Source organism: Heptranchias perlo, chromosome 9 (assembly GCF_035084215.1).
Source record: "Heptranchias perlo isolate sHepPer1 chromosome 9, sHepPer1.hap1, whole genome shotgun sequence".
Taxonomy (NCBI): domain Eukaryota; kingdom Metazoa; phylum Chordata; class Chondrichthyes; order Hexanchiformes; family Hexanchidae; genus Heptranchias; species Heptranchias perlo.
This window is the reverse complement of record NC_090333.1, coordinates 19,157,237-19,183,803: the sequence shown is the minus strand read 5'-3', so window position 1 is coordinate 19,183,803 and position 26,567 is coordinate 19,157,237. Positions and strand designations below refer to the sequence as shown.

The 26,567-nt window shown below is 40.6% G+C and overlaps 1 protein-coding gene and 1 long non-coding RNA gene across 2 annotated transcripts in view; one reads left to right on the top strand and one right to left on the bottom strand.

Annotated features, from left to right (window-relative positions):
- LOC137324968 (uncharacterized) overlaps positions 1-11,813 on the bottom strand; it is a 35,349-nt gene extending 23,536 nt beyond the window's left edge. The window contains exon 1 of the long non-coding RNA XR_010963758.1: positions 11,714-11,813. This is a non-coding gene — a long non-coding RNA (uncharacterized lncRNA). The remainder of the gene's footprint in view (positions 1-11,713) is intronic.
- A 5,088-nt stretch (positions 11,814-16,901) lies between these two features.
- Positions 16,902-26,567, top strand: part of f3a (coagulation factor IIIa) — a 33,687-nt gene continuing 24,021 nt past the window's right edge. Inside the window, exons 1-2 of the mRNA XM_067989660.1 lie at positions 16,902-17,192; positions 17,927-18,038. Of these exons, the coding sequence (XP_067845761.1) occupies positions 17,120-17,192; positions 17,927-18,038 (185 nt within the window). The 5' untranslated portion in view covers positions 16,902-17,119. The remainder of the gene's footprint in view (positions 17,193-17,926; positions 18,039-26,567) is intronic.

Genomic DNA, 26,567 nt, shown 5'->3' with positions numbered 1-26,567 from the left:
CAGAGGGCAATTAAGAATCAACCACATTGCTGTGGGTCAGGAGTCACATATAGGCCAGACTGGGTAAAGACAGCAGGTTTCCTTCCCTAAAGGGTGGGTTTTTATGACAATCTGGTAGTTTCATGGTCACCATTACTGATACTAGTATTTTAATTCCAGATTTTTATTTAATTAATTGAATTTAATTTAAATTCACCAGCTGCCATGGCGGGATTTGAACTCATGACTCCAGATTTTAGTCCAGGCCTCTGGATTACTAGTCCAGTAACATAACCACTATGCTACCGTACCCCTGTTGTATACTTCAAGACACAGCCGCTGATGTTCAGCAATGGAACACCATGTATTTTTACCTAGTTTGAGACCAAACACTTCCCGTGGCGAGCACAGCTTTATAGTCTACTCTTAATGTGAAGATGCTTATTTTGAATGGTCTCTTCATTCAAATTAAAGTCTGCTAAAATGGCCCGTGTGCTATTTCATGTTAAATTTTACATTAAATTGCATTATTTCAACTAATGGACTGTAGTTTCAATTTTTCCAAGCATGAAACACCTCCAAATTAACAGGAGTAGACAGTAGTTACAGGGTAAACCTCATTCCACACAGTCTCAACATACAGTCTATCAAAGGAGGAAAAAGCCACTTCACAGATAGATGTGGGAGGTGTGAAACCACACACCACATTTATGATAACACAGACTGAAACAAGTAATGCAGAAAACTTTCACCATATTTAATACTGCATTTATGCTATCAAAATAATCAGTGGCATTTTGTTGAATATAGAAATTACTGCAGTTGTAAGCATTATGGTGTAAAAAATTAAATATCTGGGCACTCTATTTATTCTCCCTTACTCTTGGAACAAGTTGTGGTGTTGATGACTTGCCACTGAGTATTCTTTATTCTCAGCCATCCTCATGGTTTCCTTAAATAATATTACTTAATTGTTGAATTTCAAATAGTTTTATTCTCTGTATAGGGACCTGTACTGAAGTTGCCTAAGCTAATTGCTCAAAGAAGTCTGAGTAACACTAAGTAACATTGCTGATTACATTCTATAGAGTATTTAATGACAAGATGAAAAGTTCGATTAACCATAAATGAGACAGCATTATGTTAGAGTGCAGTTCACCCATCAGCCATGATGTCATTGAATGGCGGATCAGGCTCGAGAGGCTAAATGGTCTACACCTGTTCCTATGGGACTTGGATGAAGTAGATGAAGATCTAAGTATAGTTGTATCTGGACTGTACCAATTCGGTTCCAAGCAAAAATGCTTACACTACAAAGTCACCCAAATCTAGCACTAATGAGCCAATTGTGTTGTGAATGGCCAAAATTAGAGAGATATCGAACAGGCTTACTCTGGAGTCAGGTGTTTTGTCAGGGTACTGGAGACTTGCATTGTAATTCAACCATTAACCTCAGTTAAAATCGATCGGAGGAATTACCCACTCCGTTCCCACCCCAATCTGGCTGACTGCAATTTTAAATTGCGGGCAGCAAAGACACCCGCCGGAAGCAGGTGGGGTCCTTCTTCAAATATGCAGATCAGGCTCCGATGGTGTCATTGGGACCTGACTGCTATCTTTACCAAAGGCTTAAGCGGGAGAGCAGTGGTGGTTTCCCCGCCCGACCAAAGCTGCTGGGAGCTGCATTGAGGACCAGAAGAGGGCCAGTAAGTTACGTTCTTGAAATTAATTTTAAATAACCTTTTGGGTCAGGAGGAGCAGGAATGCTGATTCAGACCCCACAAGGAAACCATGGGTCTCCCTTGCCCCGGACTTCACCACTCCCTCGACCACAATTCCTCTGTGGATTTCATTTCCACATTCACCTGACGAAGGAGGAAGCCTCCGAAAGCTTGTGGATTTTAAAATAAAATTGTTGGACTATAACTTGGTGTTGTAAAATTGTTTACAATTGTCAACCCCAGTCCATCACCGGCATCTCCACAATATTCACATTAGCAGAGTTGATTGATTAAGAGAGGCAACTGCGGCTGATATATTCCCCCCCCCCCTCTCCCTCTCATTTACCCTCAGACACTCAGACCAACTGTAGCACTCCTATTGCTGAATTTGAAATAAGTTAACTCAGCACAGACCAGGGATCAAACCTACGATCTGGTGTGCTACACCTTATCTGCTAAGTAATTTTCCAGATTTTAATACGGTGAACAAAGGGAAGACATTTGTTTCATACGCAGACAGATGCACGTACAAGAGTTGTTTGTGAATGGCAGGGTTATAATGGTTAGCAAACCTGTATTTTGACACATATCCTGGTATTTGCTGTTGCTATCATATTAGGGAGGTGGCCTGTCATCCAACATTTTTGCTGAACATATGTAACTGATAGTCACTCCACTAAGTTCTGCCAACTGTCAGAATGTTAATAGTGAGGTTTTTTTCTTCGTATGCAGGCTCCTGACTCTGTTTCCGTTTGAGATCGAGAATTTTGGGATGATTTGCCCTTTTAATTGTTATGTTATAAGGAACAACAGGGTAAATGCAATGGAACCAAAGCACCAAGTAAACCTAACTGGCACCATGGCATTTGGCAGAAAAAGAACTATATCAGGGAGGAATGAAAAAGATGACATCACCAAGTGTGGTGTAGATGGAGCTCAGGCATGCTGTAGTTTTCACATTAATCACAGAAGTAAATATTTAGATTATCCCTAACTAAACTATGTCAAGCTGAACATCTGATAAATTTAGGGCTCTTAAGAAGTTGTCAGGGCAAACATCTGGGTATTAAAGAGGGAAAGGACGTTATACAGGAAAGGTGCTGAAACAATTTGTTCACTCAAAGCATGAACATGTTACCCAGATTTGTGTAAATCAGATATGTGAGGGAGGTCCCATGTAAGGAGCTTTGGGATGTTTTACTACATTAAAGGCACTATATAAATGCAAGTTGTTATTGTCAAGAGGCTAAAGCCGCTTTTACTAATGTGAGTCCTGTGTTAACGCTGTCATTTCGTGGTGCAGCCAGCTGTATCCAGTTTTTTTTAACCTGAACTTGGTGTCCACTTCAGAGAATCCAGTAGGTTTACCTTTGGGTTGCAGCCAGGTGCGTGAGACCCGTAGCCTTGTTTAGGCTAAAGAAACAAATTCAAAAATAAGGATAAGACATTAAAAGATACTTATTTTGCTAACATTACAGAAACATACCTACAAACTGAAGATAGAACTAAGGAAATACAGAAGGTTTTGCAAAAAAGAGACCTGCAAAGCTAAGTCAACAGTGGTAACAGATGACAAAGCAGCTGCTGAAAGGATGAATTTAACAGCAGAGAACAAGGCAGCAGAAGCAGTTTGAGTAGAAATTGGTAATAATAAGGTCAATAAAGTAATAAATCAAACAGGCAAACAATGCACAGTTCTATAAGTAAAGGCAGCTGCAGAGAATCACAATGTAGTAATTATGGACAATCATTATATCCCAGGTAGAAAGATCAAGGCTAGCTGAAAGGGAGAGATGAAAGCCCAGGTGATTTTATAGACGTAATAAGTGGCTGCTTGTTAACACAACATGTGGAACAGGCTACTCATACAGATGATGTGCTGTACTTAAATGCTTTGCAGCCTACTAGAAGTGCTTAGTAATCTGGGAGAGTATATGGGATCCTGTGGTTGAACTTGATATTTTAGTAAAGGTTAAGGACAGATATAGCAGGAAAGATGTGGAAGTCATTATTTGGGGTTGTGAAAAGAATTCTAGGGAAAATAAACAGTGAGCAGAACCAGAAAATAAAGGGACAGCATAAAATGGAATTTATAAAGATTATTCTTTAGGGATTGTGGAAAGTGCATCTCAATGAGAAAAGACCAGGACACTGTAGTTAAATGAGGTCGTCAAAAATAATTTAAACTTTAAAAGTGTCTTTTAAAAGCTGAAAAGAACCCAAAAAGTAATGAAGACTGAGAGTAATACAAAACCCTGTTAAAGAGATCTAATCTGAGTACTAGAAGGGGTAAGAGGACAATATGATGATCCATTGTAAATAGGAGTAAGAGTGAGCCAGATAAATGTTTGAGCAGTGGATGAAATGTTCAACACTATATATAGATCCTTTAAGTGATATGGTGGATAGTAATATTATAGAGGACCAGGAAATGGCAGACATGTTAAATGAATTCTTCACATCAGTCGTCACAAATCCAGACCAAGGATAACATGCAGAACCAGTCCATCTGGTTTGAGAATCTATGACTAACAAAAGTCAGTAAAGTATGTGCTATGAAGAAATTCAATGCAGTAAAGATTTTCAGGCACCTGGATCAGACTGGATACACCCTGCAATCCTTAGGGAAATGAATGAGGAAACAAGGAGGCGATGGTTAACGTGACTGTTGCTAATGGGTATGGGCCTGCTGGCTTTGTCTCATCCTAAGTACATAACACAGCAGGCTGTATCTGAGAACTGGGCGAAATCTCAGGGATTATTTTACGGCCTTGCGCACCCGTATTGGAAATTCAGGCATGCACTGTATGTGATTTCTGACTGTTTAAAACAACAGTTGTCAAATCACATTCACTGTGAGCCTTGATTTACAATATGTATTCACAGCAGGCAAGGCTTTCCACAGGCACTGCAAAGTCAGTAAATTACCTGCTAACATAGTCCAGCATCTGTATTATTCACGACCATTTTATGGATACGATCAGGGCTTATCTAAAAGATGCCGATGCCACAAGGAATACGCAGCATGCTTTTACAAGCAATATGACATGCCACCACAAAATTATTTGAGGAGCTACTTAAAATTAACCATTATTGGGCCAGTAGGTGCAGGGAATTCCAGGCACTTTCTTTCAGCTCATATACTGAACAGACCCTAATATTACAGTAATAAAGCAGCTCAAAGGTCAAGAAAACTTTCATTACTACACTTTATAACAAACTTTAAATTGAACATCTCTCTTCATCTTGTATTCCCTTTTCGCCCATTCTCTCATCCTTATTTCTCTCATTCTTATTATGTTAACTTTGCTTTTACTTTATTTCTAGGTAATATATCTTAATATCCTATATTTAAAAAAAAAATAACTTTACCTCTTTTTCCCAAATCACACCCTCCATTTTCCACATTAAAACTGATCTCCAATTAGTTGAAAACATTTTTTGAAGGCTTGGTGTAAAGTTTGACATTGTTTACTTTAAGCATTGAAGCAGCAAGTACTATCACAAAATGTTCTGTCTGTAGTAGACCTGGGTGACCGTTTGCAACCCAACAAGATAACTCATTGGCCGCACACACAGGGTTAACAGACGCGAATTACAATTGGTTCCAATTTACCTGGAATTTCAGCAGTTGGATTGCCATTTTATCATTTAATTAATTTCTAAATGAGATCAGGAGGCCCTTTTCCTGATGCTAAGCCATTGAGCTGCGATTGTTACAACTGGGCTCTGATTTGGTGGCCTAAATTCCTGAACTGTGCTGTTCAGCACAATGCTGCTGATAGAAACTGATGCTTTTCTTTGTGATCAAAAACTAAGCAGCTTGAACAAAGAATTCTTCTGTGAAGGGTTCTAATGAACAACATCCAGAAACTCAGCCCCGTGCTGTGTCCATAAAAAGACACTGGCTAGATCCTTACAGCATTTTTAAACTGCTTTCAGTTTTGGGGGAAAGAATTGAAAATGATTCTTATTATGTGTAAGAAGTTATTTTCAGAAATAATTGCATAATGAGAATCTTGTGCGTTAACTGGGAAGTGGTTTAAAGCATTGAGTTTCACTTTATTTCCTGGAACTGACAAAAAAATAATATCTCTCAGATTAAACATGATGGTTCTCTATCAAACAGTAATAGGGGAGTGAAGGATGACCTAATGTATCAGCATTCCCATAGCAACAAATGAATTTGTCAAAGTCGCTATAAAAGACAGCAAAACAATTCAACAGTGAAGCGCATCATTTCTTAGACAATAGCTCCACGTCATCTTAATAATAAAATCCCAAGATAGATATGGATGAAGAAGGCCATTCGATCCATCCTGGCTTCTCCATCCAAATAATACCTACAGTCCTCCTTTAGCATGCAACTATTTCTTAAATGATTCCATAGTTTTAGTCTCCCTAACCTACCTGGAAGTCCATATAGAGTATTGATCACTCTATGCATGAAGAACGTTCTGATATTCGTCTTAGCCTTGCCTTTCCCTCCGTTGTACCCTTGCCCCTTGTTATACTGTCACAGCTTAATTTGAAATAGTGTTCCGGATTCATCTTTTCTATACCATTTAGTATTTTATATACCTGTAGCAGGGCGCCTCTTAGTCTTCTTCTTTCAAGATTGAATAATCCATGTTCACCAAGTCTTTGCCAGAATCATAGGATTGAGTTATTAGAAATCAGTCTCATGGTTCTCCTCTACTGCCTCCAGGACATAAGTGTCTCCCTTGTGCTTCAGTGACCAGAACTGGACACAGTGCTCTAAGTGTGGTCTAACCAGAGCACTGTATACTTCAAGCATTACTGACTTACACTGTACGGTTTTGGCTGTATAGCTTAGCATTTTACTGGCTTTGTTGGTTGCTGCTCTACTGTGAGTAGATAGGTTAATTACCAAGTCTACTCATAACCCTCAATCTCTTTTAACCTCACCTTCAGCTTTTTCAACACTATTCATGGAGTACTTATCACGCCCACTTTCTCTTCCTGATTCAGTATGGGTGGAAAAAAGAAATAATAAGGGGCAGAAAACACTGGTTGGAGTAGTTTACAGACCCCCTAATAGTAGCTATTCCGTTGGACAGAGTATTAATCAAGAAATAATAGGAGCTTGTAACAGAGGTAATGCAATAATCGTGGGGGACTTTAATCTTCATAAAGACTGGACAAATCAAATTGGCAAAGGTAGTCTGGAGGATGAGTTCATGGGATGCATTCGAGAAAGATTCCTAGAACAATATGTCATGGAACCAATCGGGGAAAGGGCTATTTTAGATCTTGTATTGTGTAATGAGACAGGGTTAATTAGTAATCTCACAGTAAAGGATCCTCTGGGGAAGAGTGATCATAATATGATGGAATTTCACATTGAGTTTGAGAGTGATGTACTTAAGTCATTACACTTAAATAAAGACAATTACATAGGTATGAGGGGCGAGTTGGCTAAGGTAGATTGGGAAATTAGATCAAAGGATATGATGGTAGATAAGCAATGGCAAACATTTAAAGAAATATTTAAATATTCTCAACGAATATACATTCCATTGAGAAGTAAAAACTCCACGGGAAAAGTGATTCATCCATGGTTAACTAAAGAAGTTAAAGCTAGTATTACTTTAAAAGAGGCTTATAATGTTGCCAAGAAGAGTAGCAAGCCTGAAGATTGGGAGGGTTTTAGAAACCAGACCAAAAAAATTGATAAAAAGGGAGAGAATAGAATATGAAAATAAACTATCAAGAAATATAAAAATGGATTGTAAGAGCTTCTATAAGTATGAAAAAAGGAAGAGAGTAGCAAAAGTAAACGATGGTCCCTTAGAGGCTGAGGCAGGAGAAATTATAATGGGGAATAAGGAAATGGCAGAGACGTTAAACAAATATTTTGTATTTGTCTTCACAATAGAGAACATAAAAAACATACCAGAAATAGTGGGGAACCAAGGGTCTAACGAGAGTGAGGAACTTAAAGTAATCAATATTAGTAAAGAAAAAATACTGGACAAACTAATGGGACTAAAAGCTGATAAATCCCCTGGACCCGATGGCCTCCATCTTAGGGTTCTAAAAGAGATGGCTGCAGAGATAGTGAATGCATTGGTTGTGATCTTCCAAAATTCCTGAGGTTCTAGAACGGTCCCAGCAGATTGGAGGGTAGCAAATGTAACCCCGCCATTCAAGAAATGAGGGAGAGAGAAAACAGGGAACTTCAGGCCAGTTAACCTGACATCAGTCTTCAGGAAATTGCTGGAATCCATTATTAGGGACATGGTAACAGGGCACTTAGAAAATCATAATATGATTAGGCAGAGTCAACATTGTTTTATGAAAGGGAAATCGTGTTTGACAAATCTATTAGAGTTTTTTGAAGATGTAACTAGCAGGGTAGATAAAAGGGAACCAGTGGATGTAATATATTTGGATTTTCAAAAGGCATTCGATGAGGTGCCACATAAAAGGTTGTTACACAAGATAAGGGCTCAAACAAATCTCCCCTTTAAGGAACCAGCATAGCTGAATGTGTCAAGCTTTCATCACTCATTTTGTATGGGTCCTGAGCTCTAGCAGCTTCAGGTACTGTGACCACATTATGGGGGCAAAGAAATCATTAACATTTTGCTTTGGTTTTAACAAGTCTACCATATGGTTGCTGCACTGGCCTCCAACGTTAAATCTAGTAAGTTCCTCTCCTTGATTTGTTTTTAACTTTCCTCAAATATCTGGTACTTTAACCTCTTTCTCCATCGTGAAGACCAATACAAAAAATTTAGCAAGTCTGCCCTTTCGTTATTTTCAATTATAATATCACCTGCATCTGTCCACATTACTCTTAGCTACCCTCTTTCTCTTAATATACTTTTAGTGTTATCCTTGATACTGGTGAGAGTAATCCCTTAAATAATAATAAATAACCCCTGGTCAAATTTGCAGACAATATCACAGTGGGAATAGAAGCCGTTCAATCTACAGAGGAGCCCCAGAGTCCTAAAGAATGAATTAGACTAAATGGGTAAAACAGCGGCAGATGAAACTTAAGTGGAAACTTTCCTGGGTCTACACCCAGGTGCACTGGATGCAGCAGATATTGGGAAAATTGGTCAAAGGGCAGAGTGCATGCCTGTTTAGGAACCTACCTGATTTTATTCCATTTAAACGAATGGAGGAAAATCAGTCAGATTCCTTTACAGGCATGAGCTCTGACCCACCCAATCGTCCCCCACATAGGAACATAAGAACATAAAAAATAGGAGCAGGAGTAGGCCATACGGCCCCTCGAGTCTGCTCCTCCATTCAATAAGATCATGGCTGATCTTTGACCTCAACTCCACTTTCCTGGCCAATCCCCATATCCCTTGATTCCTCTAGAGTCCAAAAATCCATCTCAGCCTTGAATATGCTCAACGACTCAGTATCAACAGCCCTTTAGGATAGACAGTTCCAAGGATTCACAACCCTCTGAGTGAAGAAATTCCTCCTCTTCTCAGTCTTAAATGGCCGACCCCTTACCCTGAGACTATACCCCCTAGTTCTAGACTCTACAGCCATGGGAAACAACCTCCCAGCACCTACCCTGTCAAGCCCTCTCAGAATCTTATATGTTTCAATGAGATCACCTTTCATTCTTCTAAACTCCAGAGAATATAGGCCCATTTTTCTTAATCTCTCCTCATAGGACAACCCTCTCATCACAGGAATCAATCTAGTAAACATTCGTTGCACCACCTCTAAGGCAAGTATATCCTTCCATAGATAAGGAGACCAAAACTGTGCACAGTACTCCAGATGTGGCCTCACCAAAGCCCTGTACAACTGTAGCAAGACTGCCTTACTCTTGTACTCCTACCCCCTTGCAATAAAGGCCAACATTCCATTTGCCTTCCTAATTGCTCGCTGTACCTGCATGCTAACTTTCTGTGTTTCTTGTACGAGCACATCCAAGTCTCTCTGGACACCAACATTTAATAGTTCCTCACCATTTAAAAAATATTCTGCTTTTCTACTCTTCCTACCAAAGTGAATAACCTCACATTTCCCCTCATTATACTCCATCTGCCACCTTCTTGCCCACTCACTTAACCTGTCTATATCCCTTTGCAGACTCTTTGTGTCCTCCTCACAGCTTACTTCTCATCTACCTTTGTATCGTCAGCAAACTTGGATACATTACACTCGGTCATTATACTCATCTAAGTCATTAATATAGATTGTAAATAGCTGAGGCCCCAGCATCGATCCTTGCGGTACCCCACTAGTTACAGCCTGCCAAACTGAAAATGACCCGTTTATCCCCACTCTCTCTTTTCTATCCATTAACCAATCCTCTATCCATGCTAATATTTTACCTCCAACCCCATGAGCCCTGTCTTGCATAACAACCTTTTATGTGGCACCTTATTGAATGCCTTTTGAAAATCCAAATATACTACATCCACTGGTTCCCCTTTATCTACCCTGCTAGTTATATCCTCAAAGAACTCTAATAAATTTGTCAAACACAATTTCCCTTTCATAAAACCATGTTTACTCTGCCTAATCATATTATGATTTTCTTAGTGCCCTGTTACCACTTCCTTAATAATACATTCTAGCAATAGACAGATAGTTGGGTTGTCACCCAGTGATTCACAACTCACAAGTGATAACGAGCAGACACTGGTAGCAGGGGCAGCTGTGGAGAGTCCATGCGGGGGGGAACACTCCTCTCCAAGCTCTGCTCAGCTGGACATAGATGCTGAACCCCGGGGGCCATCGTTGAGAAGAAGAATGTTAGAGGTGCAGCTGCAACCTTGCGAGTTAATGGAAAAAGTGCCACACACACACTCCACAATAGCGGAGAGGATGGAGAAGTCCAACAGCATTGCTAGTAGATCGGTGGCACAGGTAAGTGTGAGAATGTCTGCGACGGAGAGAATCGTAGCCTTTATTGAGCTTCAAGCACGGCTTACAAATAAGTCTATGCTGGCCATGAAAAACGGCTGTGCAGCCTCTGGATGCCAACATGTCTGCCGCCTTAAACAAGCAGACAGATATGTTAGCCGTGGCCTTACAACGTGGCACATCTAGTCACCAATCTGCTGGCCAGCAGTGATGTTGCACTGGCCCAGGAGATGAATGATGGTGTAAGGGGACATGGAAGTGGGGACTCCAGTCAAAGCACTCCCACGTCTCACCCGCTGCCCCTTCCTCAACCGGTACCCTCAATGCTGCCTCCTCTCCCAATGGCTGAATCTGTCACTGCACAGGTGCAGATGGAGCAGTCTTTGGCGGGGCCCTCACGGGCTCCAAAACCCAGAGGTCGTAGACTGAGAGCATCTCAACAGTCAGAGCAGGGATCTGAGCAACCTGCTGAAGCCATAGGGGATGCACAATGTAGAAGTGATAGAAAGAGAAAGGCTAAGCAATTGTAATTCACCAAGGGTATGCACAAGGCTGTTTGACGAGCTGTCACGTTAATTTAGATTTTTTTTTGTTATGGCACATTAAATTTAAACATTATCACCGCCACTGCCACTTCTTGGCCATTATTCAGTCCCTTTTGTGAATTCGCCCTTTCATGTGCTTCATCATGAATGGCAAGACATGATGCCACCCATTGGGCGAGTGTGCAATGGGTATATGCATGGTTGAAAGACTGTTTTGTGCAAAGGGAGGGCGGGGGGTTTGGGGGGGGTTGGTGGTGGTGGTTCTTCCAGGTGGCCTGAGTATTTCAAAGTCTTTAATTTGCACATCTCATTATGAGACCCTGTTAGAAATTAGGGCATCCTTGGCATCCCGGGCAGCAATGTGTGCAGCTGCTCTGGCGATGGGTTCCCCATCTTCATTTTCCTCCTCCTCAGATGTACTGTGGAATAGATCCATTGCACCCCCACCCCCACCCCTTCCTGATCTTGTCAGTTTGAGGGGCTCCAAAATGTAGTTAAATTTGTCAGAACACAAGAATTCTCACTCTCAACAAAGAAATCTCAGTCCAAACACAAAGAACTCCCAGCCAAACTGAGTGCCCAGCTGCAATACCTCACCTTTTATTGAGATGTGTCAATCACTGGTTCAAAGGTCCAAATGAGCTTCGGCTGGAACTCGCCTCCGTTTCCACGGGAATCACGTTCAGGAATATTTAAATCCATTTCTGTTGCAGAATCCACAAAGAATTAAGTACCTAAAATGTTTCAACTACCTGAATTGGCCCTTTAAATATCGGCTCACTGGCTTTAAGTGGGGGTGGGACTTCCGGGTTTCTGTTGTATGCATGCATCCTAACACGCCTGGGTTAAACTCGGAAATGGACCCGTTGGAGCCGGGATGCAGTCCTGCTCCAAAAAGCTGCTACTCTAACCTCACACTCACTCCTCCCAACCCACCCGTTCTTGGGGGTTAAAATTACCCTCAAAGTTTTCTGGAGAGCAATAAAAGCCACTTCACATATAGGCATAGGGGGTATTTAAGTGTCCACCAAGTTTACAACAGTCCAAATTAAACAAGTTTGATGCAATAATAAAGTAAAACTTTCTTCTATTACTTTAGTTTATTCCATGCTGTGCTGCATGGACCACTAATCAGCTAGACTTACATAACTCACCTGTGTCTATTTGGTCCCCTTCTCTCATGAGATAAACTTCATATTCAACAGCTTACTATCAAGTCACTTTAATACCTAATCTTCCTACATAGTACTTTTGGATAAATTATTGCATTGGAATTTTTACAATATAACAAATATTACTTACCCACAGAAATTCTGAGATACTTACCCACAGGTTTCATTTGGGCCACCACTTATTTTGCCAACTCTATTATTTACATCTTTTTAGTTTTTCAATAAGAAAAGAGAGAGAATAGGGAAGATTAAGCTGCATGTGAAGCAAAGGCATATCTGCTACTTTTAACTCTTTTCTTGCCCTTTAAATAAATTGCTTTGCCTCACCATTGATGGCAGACCCGTTAGCTGCCTTGGCCTAACTGGAATTCCCTCCTTAAACCCTTTAACCTCTCCACTTCTATCTCTAACTTTAAAAACCTTCTCAAGTCCCATCTTTTCAAAAACGCTTTCAGTCACCCTCTTAACCCTTCCTCCACGGCTGAGTCCATTCCTTTATCTTTTTATTTCTCTCCCTCCTCTCCAGTGAGCTTTGGGATGTTTTCTACATTAAAGGCACTGTGTGTGTGAGTGTGGGGATGGGAGCGGATAGTTGCAGAAGGATACGGACGGATTAGATGAATGAACAGGACTGTGGCAGATGGTGTTCAATGTGCGGAGGTCATCCACTTTGGATCCAGGAATTACAAATCAGAATATTTTCTTAACTGCGGGAGACTGGGAACTTTGGAGGAAGAAGGGGATTTGGGTGTCTGGGTAAACAAATCACTAAAAGCTAATGCACAGGTACAAAAAGTGGTCAAAAAGGCTAGTGGAATGTTGGCCATTATCTCAGGAGAGCTGGAATGCAAATGGGAGTGCATCTGGAGTACTGCATTCAGTTTTGGGCACTGCACCTCGAGAAGGTTATATTGGCCTTGGAGGTACACCGCAGATTCACCAGAACAATACCAGGGCTTAAAGGGTTAAGTTATGAGAATAGGTTGCATATACGTGTCTTGTATCCCCTTGAGTTTAGAAGATTGAAGGCTGATTTAATTGAGGTGTTGAATATTATAAAAGCATTCAGTGTGGTTGTTACAAAGAATCTATTTCCTCTGGTGGGTCATCCAGAACAAAGGGGCACTTTCTTAAAATTAGAGCTAGACCATTCAGGAATGAAATCAGAAAGCAATTTTTCACACAAAGGGTAATGGATCTCTGGAATTTTTACCCCAAAATGCTTTGTTTGATGTGTCAATTGAAATTTTTAAGACTGAGATAGACAGATCTTTATTGAATGGGCGGTATCGAGGGAGGTGGATCAAAGGCAGGCAGATGGAGTTGAGATACAGATCAACTATGTGCCCCTGATGGGGTCTAGCCAAGGCTCTGTATCAATTCCTCATTTTGAATTCGAATCCCCTTGAGAAAAAGGCCAACATTCCAATAGCCTTTTTGATTATGTTTTATACTATGCACTAGCTTTTAGTGATTTGTGTATATGGACACCCAAATCTCTTCGTTCCTCCACAGTTCCTAGTTTCTCACCATTAAGAACCAGAACTAAATACTAAGAGGAGCTCTCTATGCTACAGCACTGCTTTTTAAACTGGGGTGCCTGGACACTAACGAATTCACAAGGGAATCCTGCAGGTCCACAAGACTATTTGATTCCTGTCCATTTGTTATCAGATTTCTGAACTTTTCTGCATTTATTGTCTGACTTTTACATCTTATTTCTATTGCTGTATACGAATAATATTTTTAAAAATCTTCTGTAGTAACAGAATTGTTTTATTTTAGATAGCTAACTGTCTTTTGGAAATTACAGCAGAGGACCCTAGGAGTGTGGCAACACTTGCAGAGATTCCCTGACACAGAAAAGTTATAAATGCACTGTGCTACAGTGAGTAGAATGGAATATTTAGACTGGTTACTGCTGGAATTCACAGTACATTCAGGAAGCTTTACAGCCATTATTAGTATTTCATGTATACACATTTCTAGACAAAGTCAGATTCCTGACCATCTCCAAATATGTTGTAGTTGGGTTGTTGTAGCATAGGAATTTATTTACTGCTTTACTCACTGTGGGGTAAGAATTCCTATGGTCACTATGTGTAGCGACAGTGTAAAAAAATGTGAAGATTTCACTGTTCGATATGTCTAACGAAAATTGCAAAATTATTCTAAAAGATGCATTTACAGTTTTGCTAGAAATACTGAACTGAAGAATCTTTACAAACGTGTCACTACTGATAGTCACAATTACCTGATGCTTAATGTTTTTAATTCTGGACAAGTTAGTGTCATTGAGGAAAAGACAACAAGAAGTTCCTTTGGTGTTTATTTTCATCTTGTAAACGTTCTTCTTAACAGTTTCATTTAAAATTTGTTGAAGCATACTGTACATCAAAGACCTGGCACTGCAATATTTTGTTATTCTTACACATCTTTACATTGTGACCTTTTCTTAGTCGATGGGTTAGTACATCCAGCCAACAAAGGTTCTCCCTTCACTGTTTGCAACATTCTTTTTAAGTACTTTAGTAAAAAGAAAACCAATGTTACTACAAACTCTACCAATAAAGCTGCAGTAAGTTGAAAGAACAGTTGTGCCAAAAGCAGCTTCCTTCATTTAACAGTACATTTTTTTTAGAATGTGCTGCTTGTAACATTAATGCTCCCATATCATGATCAGGCTTTCCCGCTAAACCATGATAGTCGCCCCACTGTGAGTAGAAGAGGTAACTACAAGTTGAGCACTGCCAAGGCAAGCCACAGAGGGATGTTCAATGGAAAGGTCAGGCTTGACTATATTATGATGTAGTTAATCCGTGCTGTGCCAATTATCTGTTCAATATCCAATGTAAGTTTAAATATATATGGGCTAAGAGAGGGTTGTGTATTGTGAATGAGGGGGAATTCATCGTGTGTGAATCAGAATCCATCTGTATGTGTACCTGTACTTCATCTATTATTTGAACCTTAATCTGTCCTTCCAAGACTTGAATGCTGCACCTGTATTTGAGGGGGTGGGGGGCAGTTGCTCTCTTGGACAGGTTAGAAAAAGGTTGGCACCTAACAGGTGATCTCTCCCTCACTGTCAACGGTAATCTCTAACTTTTCTCTGTCATAATCGTTCGTATCTCTCCATTTTGATACTGCTAGAGTCAGTGCTCCTCTTAATTTTCCTCTTTCATTCCTCCTTAGCTGCAACTAAACTACCATGGACACTGCTCCTCCTCACTGTGCTGAAATCAAGCCTCATGCACCATTTCCTACTCTAATTCATTCTTTCCTGGAACCTCAAACCGTAGAACTTAGTACCTCCCCCAGTCTGTCTTCCCTCCTACAATCGTCAGGATTTTAAAAGCCAACCTTGGAATCACCCTAAACACCAGCTCTTGATTTTAGCTGGTCTTTTTTTTTGTTCTTCTTTAATTGAGTCCCACACTATGGGTCTTGGCCTTTCACCTATCATAAAATAGATACACTCCAGAGAGACTTAGGGTTTCAAATATATAAATCTTTAAAAGTGGGAAGACGTGTTGATAGTTATAGTAAAAGAGGTGTATGGGATCCTTGGTTTTATAATAAGGAACATAGAGTACAAAGCAAAGAGCTAATGCTAAAGCTGTATAATTCATTAGTTAGAGCACAGTTGGAATACTGTGTCCAGTTTTGGGCACCTTATTTTAGGAAGAGTACCAAGATAATGAAGAGGGTACTGAATGAAGTTGATACAGGAGATGAGCAGCTTCAGTTATGAGGACAGTCTAGGTGTGTCTTTTCAGAGAAATTTAAAAGACCTGATCGAGGTGTTCAAAATTATGAGGGGTTTTGATAACATATAAAAGGATGAACTGTTTTGATTGGATGATGCGTCTGTATCGAGAGGATATAAATTTAAGATCATCACCAAAATGCAAATATCGAGGTTAGGAGAATCTTTTACCCAGAGTTGTTGCGACATGGAATGCCCTACCAGCAACAGTGGTAGAAACAGAATCCATAATAGTTTTAAAAAGGGAAGTAAAAGAAAGACTTGCATTTATATAGTGCCTTTCACTACCTCAAAGTCCCAAAGTGCTCTACAGCCAATGAAGTACTTTTTTTTAAGTGTAGTCACTGTTGTAATGTAGGAAATAATTATAAAAGACTATGGGATTGGACAGTTGAATGAGACTCAATAGTAACAGAAAACCAGCAAAGGTAAGATGGACAATGCCTTCCTTTTGCACTGTAAGGTTCTATATTACGTACTCATAAAGAAATTAGAAAAAAAGCCTGCCAAACACATCTTAACTTTTCCTATGGGTCCACTTCTTTTTCCCCCCAAAAGTACTCTTCCTGTTAGTCCACCAAAGCGTGATGTCAAACCCCCGTCACTGCCTTGTAATCCTTGAGTAAGTACAATTATGAATCAACTTGTAACATGCCTTATTGAGAATTTCCGAAAATGCCCAGGTGTGTTCGGCTCCCTTCTGTCTGTATAGGCGTCGCCTCCTGAGCTGTATGTGAACGTATATGTGTGTGTGGGGCGGGGGGCCAGAGTCCAACCCTCAGGATACAAATCTCCTTCCATTGGTTATCCTGAGAGAGGGGGCAGTCCTCTGCGTTCTGATCACTGGGCTCTTAGTCGTGGGTCGGTTATAACGGAGGAAGGATTGTGACGGCTGCTGTGAAATCGGTGCAATAAATTTCGGAGAATCGATTACTCGCTGATTGTATTTCACAGCCGATCAGGAGGCAGTGTCACTGCGTATTGGAGCTGCTCGACACCGAGAGGGAATCGGGACTGTATCTGTTGGTTTTAACAGCGCCTTTTCTGTTTCTCACTCTAAGCATGGGCTGTGGTGCTGACTTTGCCATCACTTTGGGATTTGCCATCATTTGTCTTAATTGTGGACTAGGTTCAGGTAAGTTGCCCGATCATTCCAATAATTAGTTTGAAGAGATTGCTCTTATCACTGGCGCCATTTGATTATTTAATACTTTTATATTTTATCAACACAGTTTCAAATAATAAATTTTATAAACGATAGAAGAACAGAAACGGATTGAGACAGTATCGTTTATATATAATGTATAACCACTCGCAGCAAATCCAACTTTCATTTTTTAGTAACTAGTCGATTCCCGGCTAACCTGTAATCTGACGGAGTGGTTACATTTCCTCCGATTACAAGTACAGGACTGAGTGTGAAATACTCGAGAGTTGGATCAGCTTTGCTCGTATTCCACATCGAAGGCAGTCCCAATGAAAAAGTTCCAGTGTTAGATGATAACGCGGTCAGTAAGTAATAAATTACAATGTATTATATAATGGGATGTTACTATATAGACTAGCCGTGTTATAGAATAGTAATACCGTACAGACTGATGTATCTGCTTAATGTTCAGGTTACCTTTACCTGTGTGAATCTGGAAGGCAATAAAGAGCCCTTATGAGTTTCACACAAAGTAGAATTTATCTGAAAATTCTTCCTCGAGTATCTCTGATTTTAAATATTTGAGATGTATGAGTTCTTACATCAGTTTCATTAAGTTAAACAATTTCTCCTACAAAAGATGTTAAGTTCCTGATTTGGGAAAGGTGTTCTTGGAGGACGGCTGTATGGAAACTTCAGTCATTTTTTTTTTAAATCTTCAGGTACTTCCCTGGAACCTGTTACGAACGTAACATGGAAATCGTTCAATTTCCGCACAACGCTACAATGGGCAGCGACTTCTGAAGACTCTGTGTATACCGTCAGAGTGTCTGGGTAAGTAAACCATCGGTATATTTTCTGTAGGAAGCACCGGGGAAAAAGCATCGAGCGCGGCCAGGTCTGTGGGCAGCAGAGTGCGATTAGTGGGAAGAAGGCAGCTGAGTGTTTCTAGTGATTTGCAAACCTTCTTATGTTCGTAAACCTGAGGATGAGCGCCAACATTGTGGAAAGCGAACTGTTCTAAAAATGATTCAAAGAGAAACGCAATTCGTTGTATTGTAACGCCTTCCCCCACGTTTTTTGGATTTTTAAAATTCGTTCAAGGGCGTCGCTGGTGAGGCCAGCATTTATTGCCCATCCCTAATTGCCCTTGAGAAGGTGGTGGTGAGCCGCCTTCTTGAACCGCTGCAGTCCGTGTGGTGAAGGTTCTCCCACAGTGCTGTTAGGAAGGGAGTTCCAGGATTTTGACCCAGCGACGATGAAGGAACGGCGATATATTTCCAAGTTGGGATGGTGTGTGACTTGGAGGGGAACGTGCAGGTGGTGTTGTTCCCATGTGCCTGCAGCCCTTGTCCTTCTAGGTGGTAGAGGTCGCGGGTTTGGGAGGTGCTGTCGAAGAAGCCTTGGCGAGTTGCTGCAGTGCATCCTATGGATGGTACACACTGCAGCCACAGTGTGTCGGTGGTGAAAGGAGTGAATGTTTAGGGTGGTGGATATATTAGCAATCTGAAGTGAGTGCAATCCTAGGGCCCACATAAATCTAGTGTAAACTCCTTGAATTTTGTGCTCTGAACTGATGGTGTGAAGAAAGCTCACCCCTGGAATGGGTTGCAGGGCAGTCCAAGTCCAGAGGGGCTACAGTGAAAAATCAGTGAGAAATTCCGAATTAGCACATTCCACATACTGCTTTGACTGGGCTTTACCTCTCTATTTGGATAGATATACAGTATGTTTAGCAATCAATGAACTCCATCATAAATCTTCCAACCATTTATGGTGCAGATAGCGTCTATCTGTAACAATCTATTACATTCACGGTTAATGGCAAACAGCATGCTATGACAGGCATGACTGGGGCAGAAGTTGTGGGCAATTAACAATTCCATCTCATGTGTTACCCAAGTTAGAATGAGGACAGGTGGCCTGCTGGCACTTTCTATAGTGTAAATAATCAAAATCTATTATAGTCAGAACAGGAAGCCCAAATTCTTAAACCGTGTTAAGGTACTGGGATATCAGTATAAACATCATTAGATAAAATTGAGAGGAATCCTACAATATAGCAATCAAAAGCACTTTGAAGACCATCTGTTACCGATTTTACAAATTAGGCTCTACACTTGCAAGTTGCTGCTCCTGTTACCTGGCTATCCTTCTCCCAGAATGACAGACATGCAAAATAACTTAAAGTAATTTGCAGTAGCACTGAATCATATGAATGCTGAGCTCACCCAGTGTTACTGTAGCAGCTCCACTAATCTGCCCTAAGTACTTCCATATAAGGCGCTCTCTTATTGACTCTGCACTATTGGCAACAGGCCCCAATATTCTTGTCATGGCTGGTACACCATATTATAATGGAGTCAGACTCTGTATCCTTGGTCAGCAGGCAGGAGAAACTAGCTGCGATCTGATATTCAATGTGCAGTATAAACCCCAAAGGTGCTGTAAAGTGCATCTGAACAGGTGCCTGAAGACACCTTTACACTTGGTGCTTCAGTAGCTCAGGTCATTTACCCCATCTTAATTCTTCCATCCAGAAAGACTCTACTGTTTTCCTGCACCCCCCCCCCCCCCACCTCCCATCCTTCATTGCAGCATATAATTGTTTCTTCAATGATGCCCAGGTTTTTTTGCCTCCACTACTTAATCTTGAAGTCCCTGCGTTGATCACTTTTTGTGTAAAGAAGAACTTCCTGATATCAGTCCTAAATTTACTTTTCACTAGTTTCTCTTTGCCCTACTCTCTCAAAAATAGTCTGGATTTACCTTTTCATTCCCTTACCTTAAATACCCTTGTAAGATCACCTCTGATGGACTTTTCCGATCGTTCCTCATAACTCAGACCTGTAACACTGCTGACCACCCATTGACTCTTCTCTGCATTGTGCTTCAGTGCTTGAACGTCTCCTTTGTTTCTTGGCAACCATAATTGGAACCAGTACTCAAAATGTGGTTGAACTTGTGCAACTGGATCATGCTTTCCCCTGACGTGTGTTCTACTGGTTTGGCTATGTAGGTCAACATTCTATTGGCTTTGTCGACTGCTAATTTGCATAGGTCGGACATGTTGAGCATCAAGTCAGCTAAGAGTCCTAGGTCTATTTCAACCTCATCTTTAGCTATTTCAACAAAACTAATGGTGTGCGTGTGCTGCACATTTTTCCTTTCTATGTGCAGGACACTGGAGATCAATATTCATTCATATGCTGGATTTTTGTTTTGTATTGCTAGAACTGTCTCTCTTCTCCCAACAGCAGAATGACAGACGCACAAAATGACTTGAGGTAATTTGCAGTAGCACTGAATCATGTGGATGCTGAGTTCACCCAGTGCTCCTGTAGCAGTTCCACTAATCTGCCCTAAGCACTTCCATATAAGGCGCTCTGTTATTGACTGTGCGCCACTGACAATATTCTTGTCACTGCTGGTACACTACAATGTAATGGAGGCGGATTCTGCATCCTCAGTGACCAGGGCCCCACTTTTACTACATCTGAACTGTGGAAATTGTTAGCCTCTTGCATGCAACTGGTCCTCCAACAGGGACTGGCAACACACAGATACAATAGTGCTCACCTGAAGCCTCCAGGTTTAATATAAAAGTGCACATAGTGAGTCTGTAGAAAGGCATCATTTGTCAGTATAACTAACAGTTTGTTCATTTAATGTTATTAGGGAAAGCGATTTGTGCTAATCTTAGTTTTTGCATAGATCATTGTTATATAGACCATTTACTGTAAACACGTACAGCCTTCTAAGTACATTTGTTCTAAAAAGATCCATAGTAGTTTGTAACTACTATTTTCTCACTCCAATAGTTCAGTAGTGATTAAGCTATGCAGTGGTTCCTCAACAGAAGTCCCTTTTCCCTCCAGAAGTCACGGATCAATCGATTGTGATGGTCCTGTCCAAATATGTGTAACATTTAACTGCTAGTAAGCTGATTGAGTAGGCATCATGTTTACATAGAAATATAGAAAATAGGAGCAGGAGTAGGCCATTTGGCCCTTCAAGCCTGCTCCGCCATTCAATATGATCCTAACTGATCCTCTATCTCAATACTATATTCCCGCACTCTCCCCATACCCCTTGATGCCTTCTGTGTCTAGAAATCTACCTATCTCCTTCTTAAATATATTCAGTGACTTGGCCTCCACAGCTTTCTGCGGTAGAGAATTCCACAGGTTCACCACCCTCTGAGTGAAGAAATTTCTCCTCATCTCAGTCTCAGATGTCCTACCCTGTATCCTGAGACTGTGACCCTTTGTTCTGGACCCCCCCAGCCAGGGGAAACATCCTCTCTGCATCCAGTCTGTCTAGCCCTGTCAGAATTTTATATGTTTCAATGAGATCCCCTCTCATTCTTCTAAACTCAGGTGAATACAGGCTGAGTCGACCCAATCTCTCCTCATACTACAGTCTTGCCATCCCAGGAATCAGTCTGGTGAACCTTCGCTGCACTCTCTCTATGGCAAGTATATCCTTTCTTAGGTAAGGAAATCAAAACTGCACACAACACTCCAGGTGTGGTCTCACCAAGGCCCTGTATAACTGCAGTAAGACATCCTTGCTCCTATACTCAAATCCTCTTGCAATGAAGGCCAACATACCATTTGCCTTCCTAACTGCTTGCTGCACCTGCATGTTTGCTTTCAGTGACTGGTGTACAAGGACACCCAGGTCCCTTTGTACATCAACATTTCCCAATCTATCACCATTTAAATAATACTCTGCCTTTCTGCTTTTTCTTCTGAAATATGTTTATAGGGGGCACAGTCTAAAAATTAGAGCCAGACCTTTCAGGAGCAAGATTAGAAAACATTTCTACACACAAAGGGTGGTAGAAGTTTGGAACTCTCTTCCGCAAACGGCAGTTGATACTAGCTCAATTGCTAAATTTAAATCTGAGATAGATAGCTTTTTGGCAATCAAAGGTATTAAGGGATATGGGCCAAAGGCCCATGGAGTTAGATCACAGATCAGCCATGACCTTATCAAATGGCGGAGCAGGCACGAGGGGCTGAATGGCCTACTCCTGTTCCTATGTTCCTATGTTTACATATTAAAGCCTGAAAGTTCACGTATAAATGGCTATTTTAAATCTTGTATTATGTAATGAGATAGGGTTAATTAGTAATCTAACAGTAAAAGAACCTCGAGGGAAGAGTGATCATAATATGATAGAATTTCACATTGAGTTTGAAAGTAACGTCAGAAACTAGAGTCTTAAACTTAAATAAAGCCATAAAGCCAATTACAAAGGTATGAGGGGCAAGTTGCCAAAGGTAGATTGGGAAATTAAATTAAAGGGTTTGACAGTTGAAAAGCAATGGCAAACATTTAAAGAAATATGTCAATATTGTCAACAAGTATATATTCCCTTGAGAAATAAAAACTCCACCAGAAAAGTGATCCACCCGTGGCTAACTAAAGAAGTTAAGGAGAGTATTAGATTGAAAGAAGAAGCCTATAATGTTGCCGAGAAGAGAAACAAACCTGGGGATTGGGAGAGTTTTAGAAGCTAACAAAGGACAACCAAACAATTCATAAAAGGGGAGAAAATAGAATATGAAAGTAAACTAGCAAGAAATATAAAAACGGATTGTAAGAGCTTCTACAACTATGTAAAAAGGAAGAGAGTGGCAAAAGTTGGTCCCTTAGAGGCTGAGACAGGAGAAATTATAATGGGGAATCAGGAAATGGCAGATGCATTAAACAAAAGCATACCAAAAATAGTGGAGAACCAAGGGGTAAATGAGAGTGAGGAACTTAAAAACAATTAATATCACTAGAGGTGACAAACTAATGGGACTAAAAGCTGACAAATCCCCTGGACCTGATGGCCTACATCCTAGGGTTCTAAAAGAGGTGGCTGCAGAGATAGCGGATGCATTGGTTATGGTCTTCCAAAATTCTCTAGATTCTGGGACAGTCCCAGTGGACTGGAAGGTAGTAAATGTAACATCGCTATTCAAGAAGGGAGGGAGAGAGAAAACAGGAAACTACAGGCCAGTTAGCCTGACATCGGTCATTATGAAAATGCTGGAATCCATTATTAAGGAAGTGGTAACAGGGCACTTAGAAAATCATAATATCCAGAGGCAGAGTCAACATGGTTTTATGAAAGGGAAACCATGTTTGACAAATTTTATTAGAGTTTTTTGAGGGTATAACTAGCAGGGTAGATAAAGGGGAACCAGTGGGTGTAATATATTTGGATTTTCAAAAGGCATTCGATAAAGTGCCACATAAAAGGTTGTTACACAAGGTAAGGCTCATAGGGTTAGGGGTAATATATTAGCATGGATAGAGAATTGGTTAAAGGACAGAAAGCAGAGAGTAGGGATAAACGGATCATTCTCAGGTTGGCAGGCTGTAACTAGTGAGGTACCGCATGGATCAGTGCTGGGGCCTCAGTTATTTACAATCTATATTAATGACTTAGATGAAGGGACCGAGTGTAATGTATCCAAGTTTGTTGTTGATACAAAGCTAGGTGGGAAAGTAAGCAGTAAGGAGGACACAAAGAGTCTGCAAAGGGATATAGACAGATTAAGTGAGTGGGCAAGAAAGTGGCAGATGGAGCATAATGTGGGGAAATGAAATTCACTTTGGTAAGAAGAATAGAAAAAGAGAATATTTTTTAAATGTGAGAAACTATTAAATGTTGGTGTTCAGAGAGACTTGGGTATCTCGTACAAGAAACACAAAAAGTTAGTATGCAGGTACAGCAAGCAATTAGGAAAGCAAATGGAATGTTGGCCTTTATTGCAAGGGGGTTGGAGTACAAGAGTAAGGAAGTCTTACAACAATTGTACAGGGCTTTGGTGAGACCTCCCATGGAGTACTGTGTACAGTTTTGGTCTCCTTATCTAAGGAAGGATATACTTGCCTTGGAGGCGGTGCAACGAAGGTTCACTAGATTAATTCCTGGGATGGGAGGGTTGTCCTATGAAGAGAGGTTGAGTAGAATGGGACTATACTCGCTGGAGTTTAGAAGAACGAGAGGTGATCTCATTGAAACATATAAGATTATGAGGGTGCTTAACTGGGTAGGTGCTGAGAGATTGTTTCCCCTGGCCGGAGAGTCTAGAACTAGGGGGCATAGTCGCAGGATAAGGGGGCGGCCATTCAAGACTGAGATGAGGAGGAATTTCTTCATGCAGAGGGTTGTGAATCTTTGGAATTCTCTATCCCAGAGGGCTGTGGATGCTGAGTCATTAAATATATTCCAGGCTGAGATAGATAGATTTTTGGACACCAGGGGAATCAAAGGATATGGGGATTGGGCAGGAAAGTGGGGTTGAGGTTGAAGATCAGCCATGATCTGATTGAATGGCAGAGCAGGCTCGAGGGGCCGTATGGCCTATTCCTGCTCCTATTTCTTATGTTCTTAAATCCTTCCTTTCTATCCAGGCAGCCCCTTTTCCCTTTCTCTTTTCACTCTAAATTTATCCTTTCCTTCATGAGGTCAGATGTGTATGATTGTTGATCATTTTCTTTTAAATTGAGAAGCCTAAGTGAAGGGCCAAAACCCAGAGTGCAGTACGTCAATAAACTTGAAAAGAATAAACTTGTGGAAATCATGTTACATCAAGACTATAGCCCAGAAACAGGCCATTCGGCCCAACTGGTCTATCCCGATGTTTATGCTCCGCACGAGCCTCCTCCCTCCCTACTTCATCTCACCCGATCACCATATCCTTCCATTCCTTTCTCCCTCCATTCCATCGAGCAGAAATTGATAGCCAAGTGCCGCACCCATGAGGACGGCCTCAACCGGGATCTTGGGTTCATGTCACGCTACACGTTACCCCACCAGCGAACAAATGTTATCTGTTTTTAATATAATGGGTCATTTGCTGGCTTTCTCTGCCTTCCGGATGTTTCTGCCTCTCTCTGTTTTTTTTCCTGTTTGTTTTTTTGTTGAATGTGTATTCGGGGGTTCTGCAGGTGACACCTCTCTGTCTGAACACGGTGATTGCCTTGGCAACGGGCAGTTGCAGGGGCATTCTGTAAACACCATGTATTGTTCTATATGTATAAATGCGTAGGCTTCGAGGAGCTCCTGAACATTTACCTGAGGAAGGAGGAAGCCTCCGAAAGCTTGTGAATTTAAAATAAAATTGCTGGACTATAACTTGGTGTTGTAAAATTGTTTACAATTGAAAAGAATAGAGGAGAGATTAATCAAGAAGGGTGTGGTTTAAAAGCCTGTAGGTAGATTACAGGTCCACAAATAATTGTGTTTTTTTCTTTAGAAATCTTATCTTCAAAGCCTGTTTAAAAAATGATTTCAGCAGCCATTATTTCAATATCTTATCTATTCTGATTAGCCAAGTTCACAGACAAATGCTTAATGCACTTCTACTACAGTCAGTGTGGGTTATTTTTATGCAGGTATTAAATTGTTTATTTCAAATGGGTTAATGCCTGTGCAACGGTGCAGACAGGAATGTAAGTGCCTGTACATGAACTTTATCTGTCAGAAGTTTAACTCCATTGATTTCTTTTTCTTTGTGTTGAATTGTGTGGAACTAATGATATGAGTTGGGGTAGAGGGGCAGTCAGTTTTCAGAAATTAGTACAAGATTGCAGTGAAATTTCTTTTTTTAGGAAAAATGCTTTTTGTTGGTCTTGTAATAAGAAAAGCATTTATGTAGACTTACGAGGAGCCAACCTTTCCATCAAATAAACTGCATTTATAGAACAGCTGTGGTATAATTTTGTCTAGGTATGTATGCTGAAGTATCTGTATGTAAATGCTTGAAAATGAACAGGTGAATGAATATACCACAAATAAGTACATCACTTCTTAATTCTTAATACTGCCTCTGCAGTTGTAAGTCAAGCAGGAACAGAAATTAAAACTGTTAAACTCACTTGCATGGGATTAATAGATTATTTCAAAATGAAAGGATTTGAGAGGGTAAATAGTGAAATGTAATTTCCACTGGTCAGAATCAGTAACAGTGGCACAAGCTTCGGATTAGTCCTAAAATCCTAAAGGGAGATCTTAGAAGAATTTTTTTTCAAGCAAACGATTATTGGAACATGGAATACATTACCAATAGTAGTTACTGAAGGTGAGTCAATCACAACCTTTCGATAAACACTGGAATGAAAAGTATTAAAGGATACAAGGGAAAGAACATAGAAATGGGGTTAGGGTGGATAAGTCGGGTGGAGAGCTCGCAAGGCATGATGACCACCTGCTGTACCAATTTCTATAATTAGTGTAAGTAAGGCATCTTGAATAATTCCTCAGAAGTGAATTTAAATTCAGTACCTAATCCCAAATCCTACTGATGCGGAACTTACATTCCATGAAAAGTCTTTGGGAAAGACTCACTTTTATTT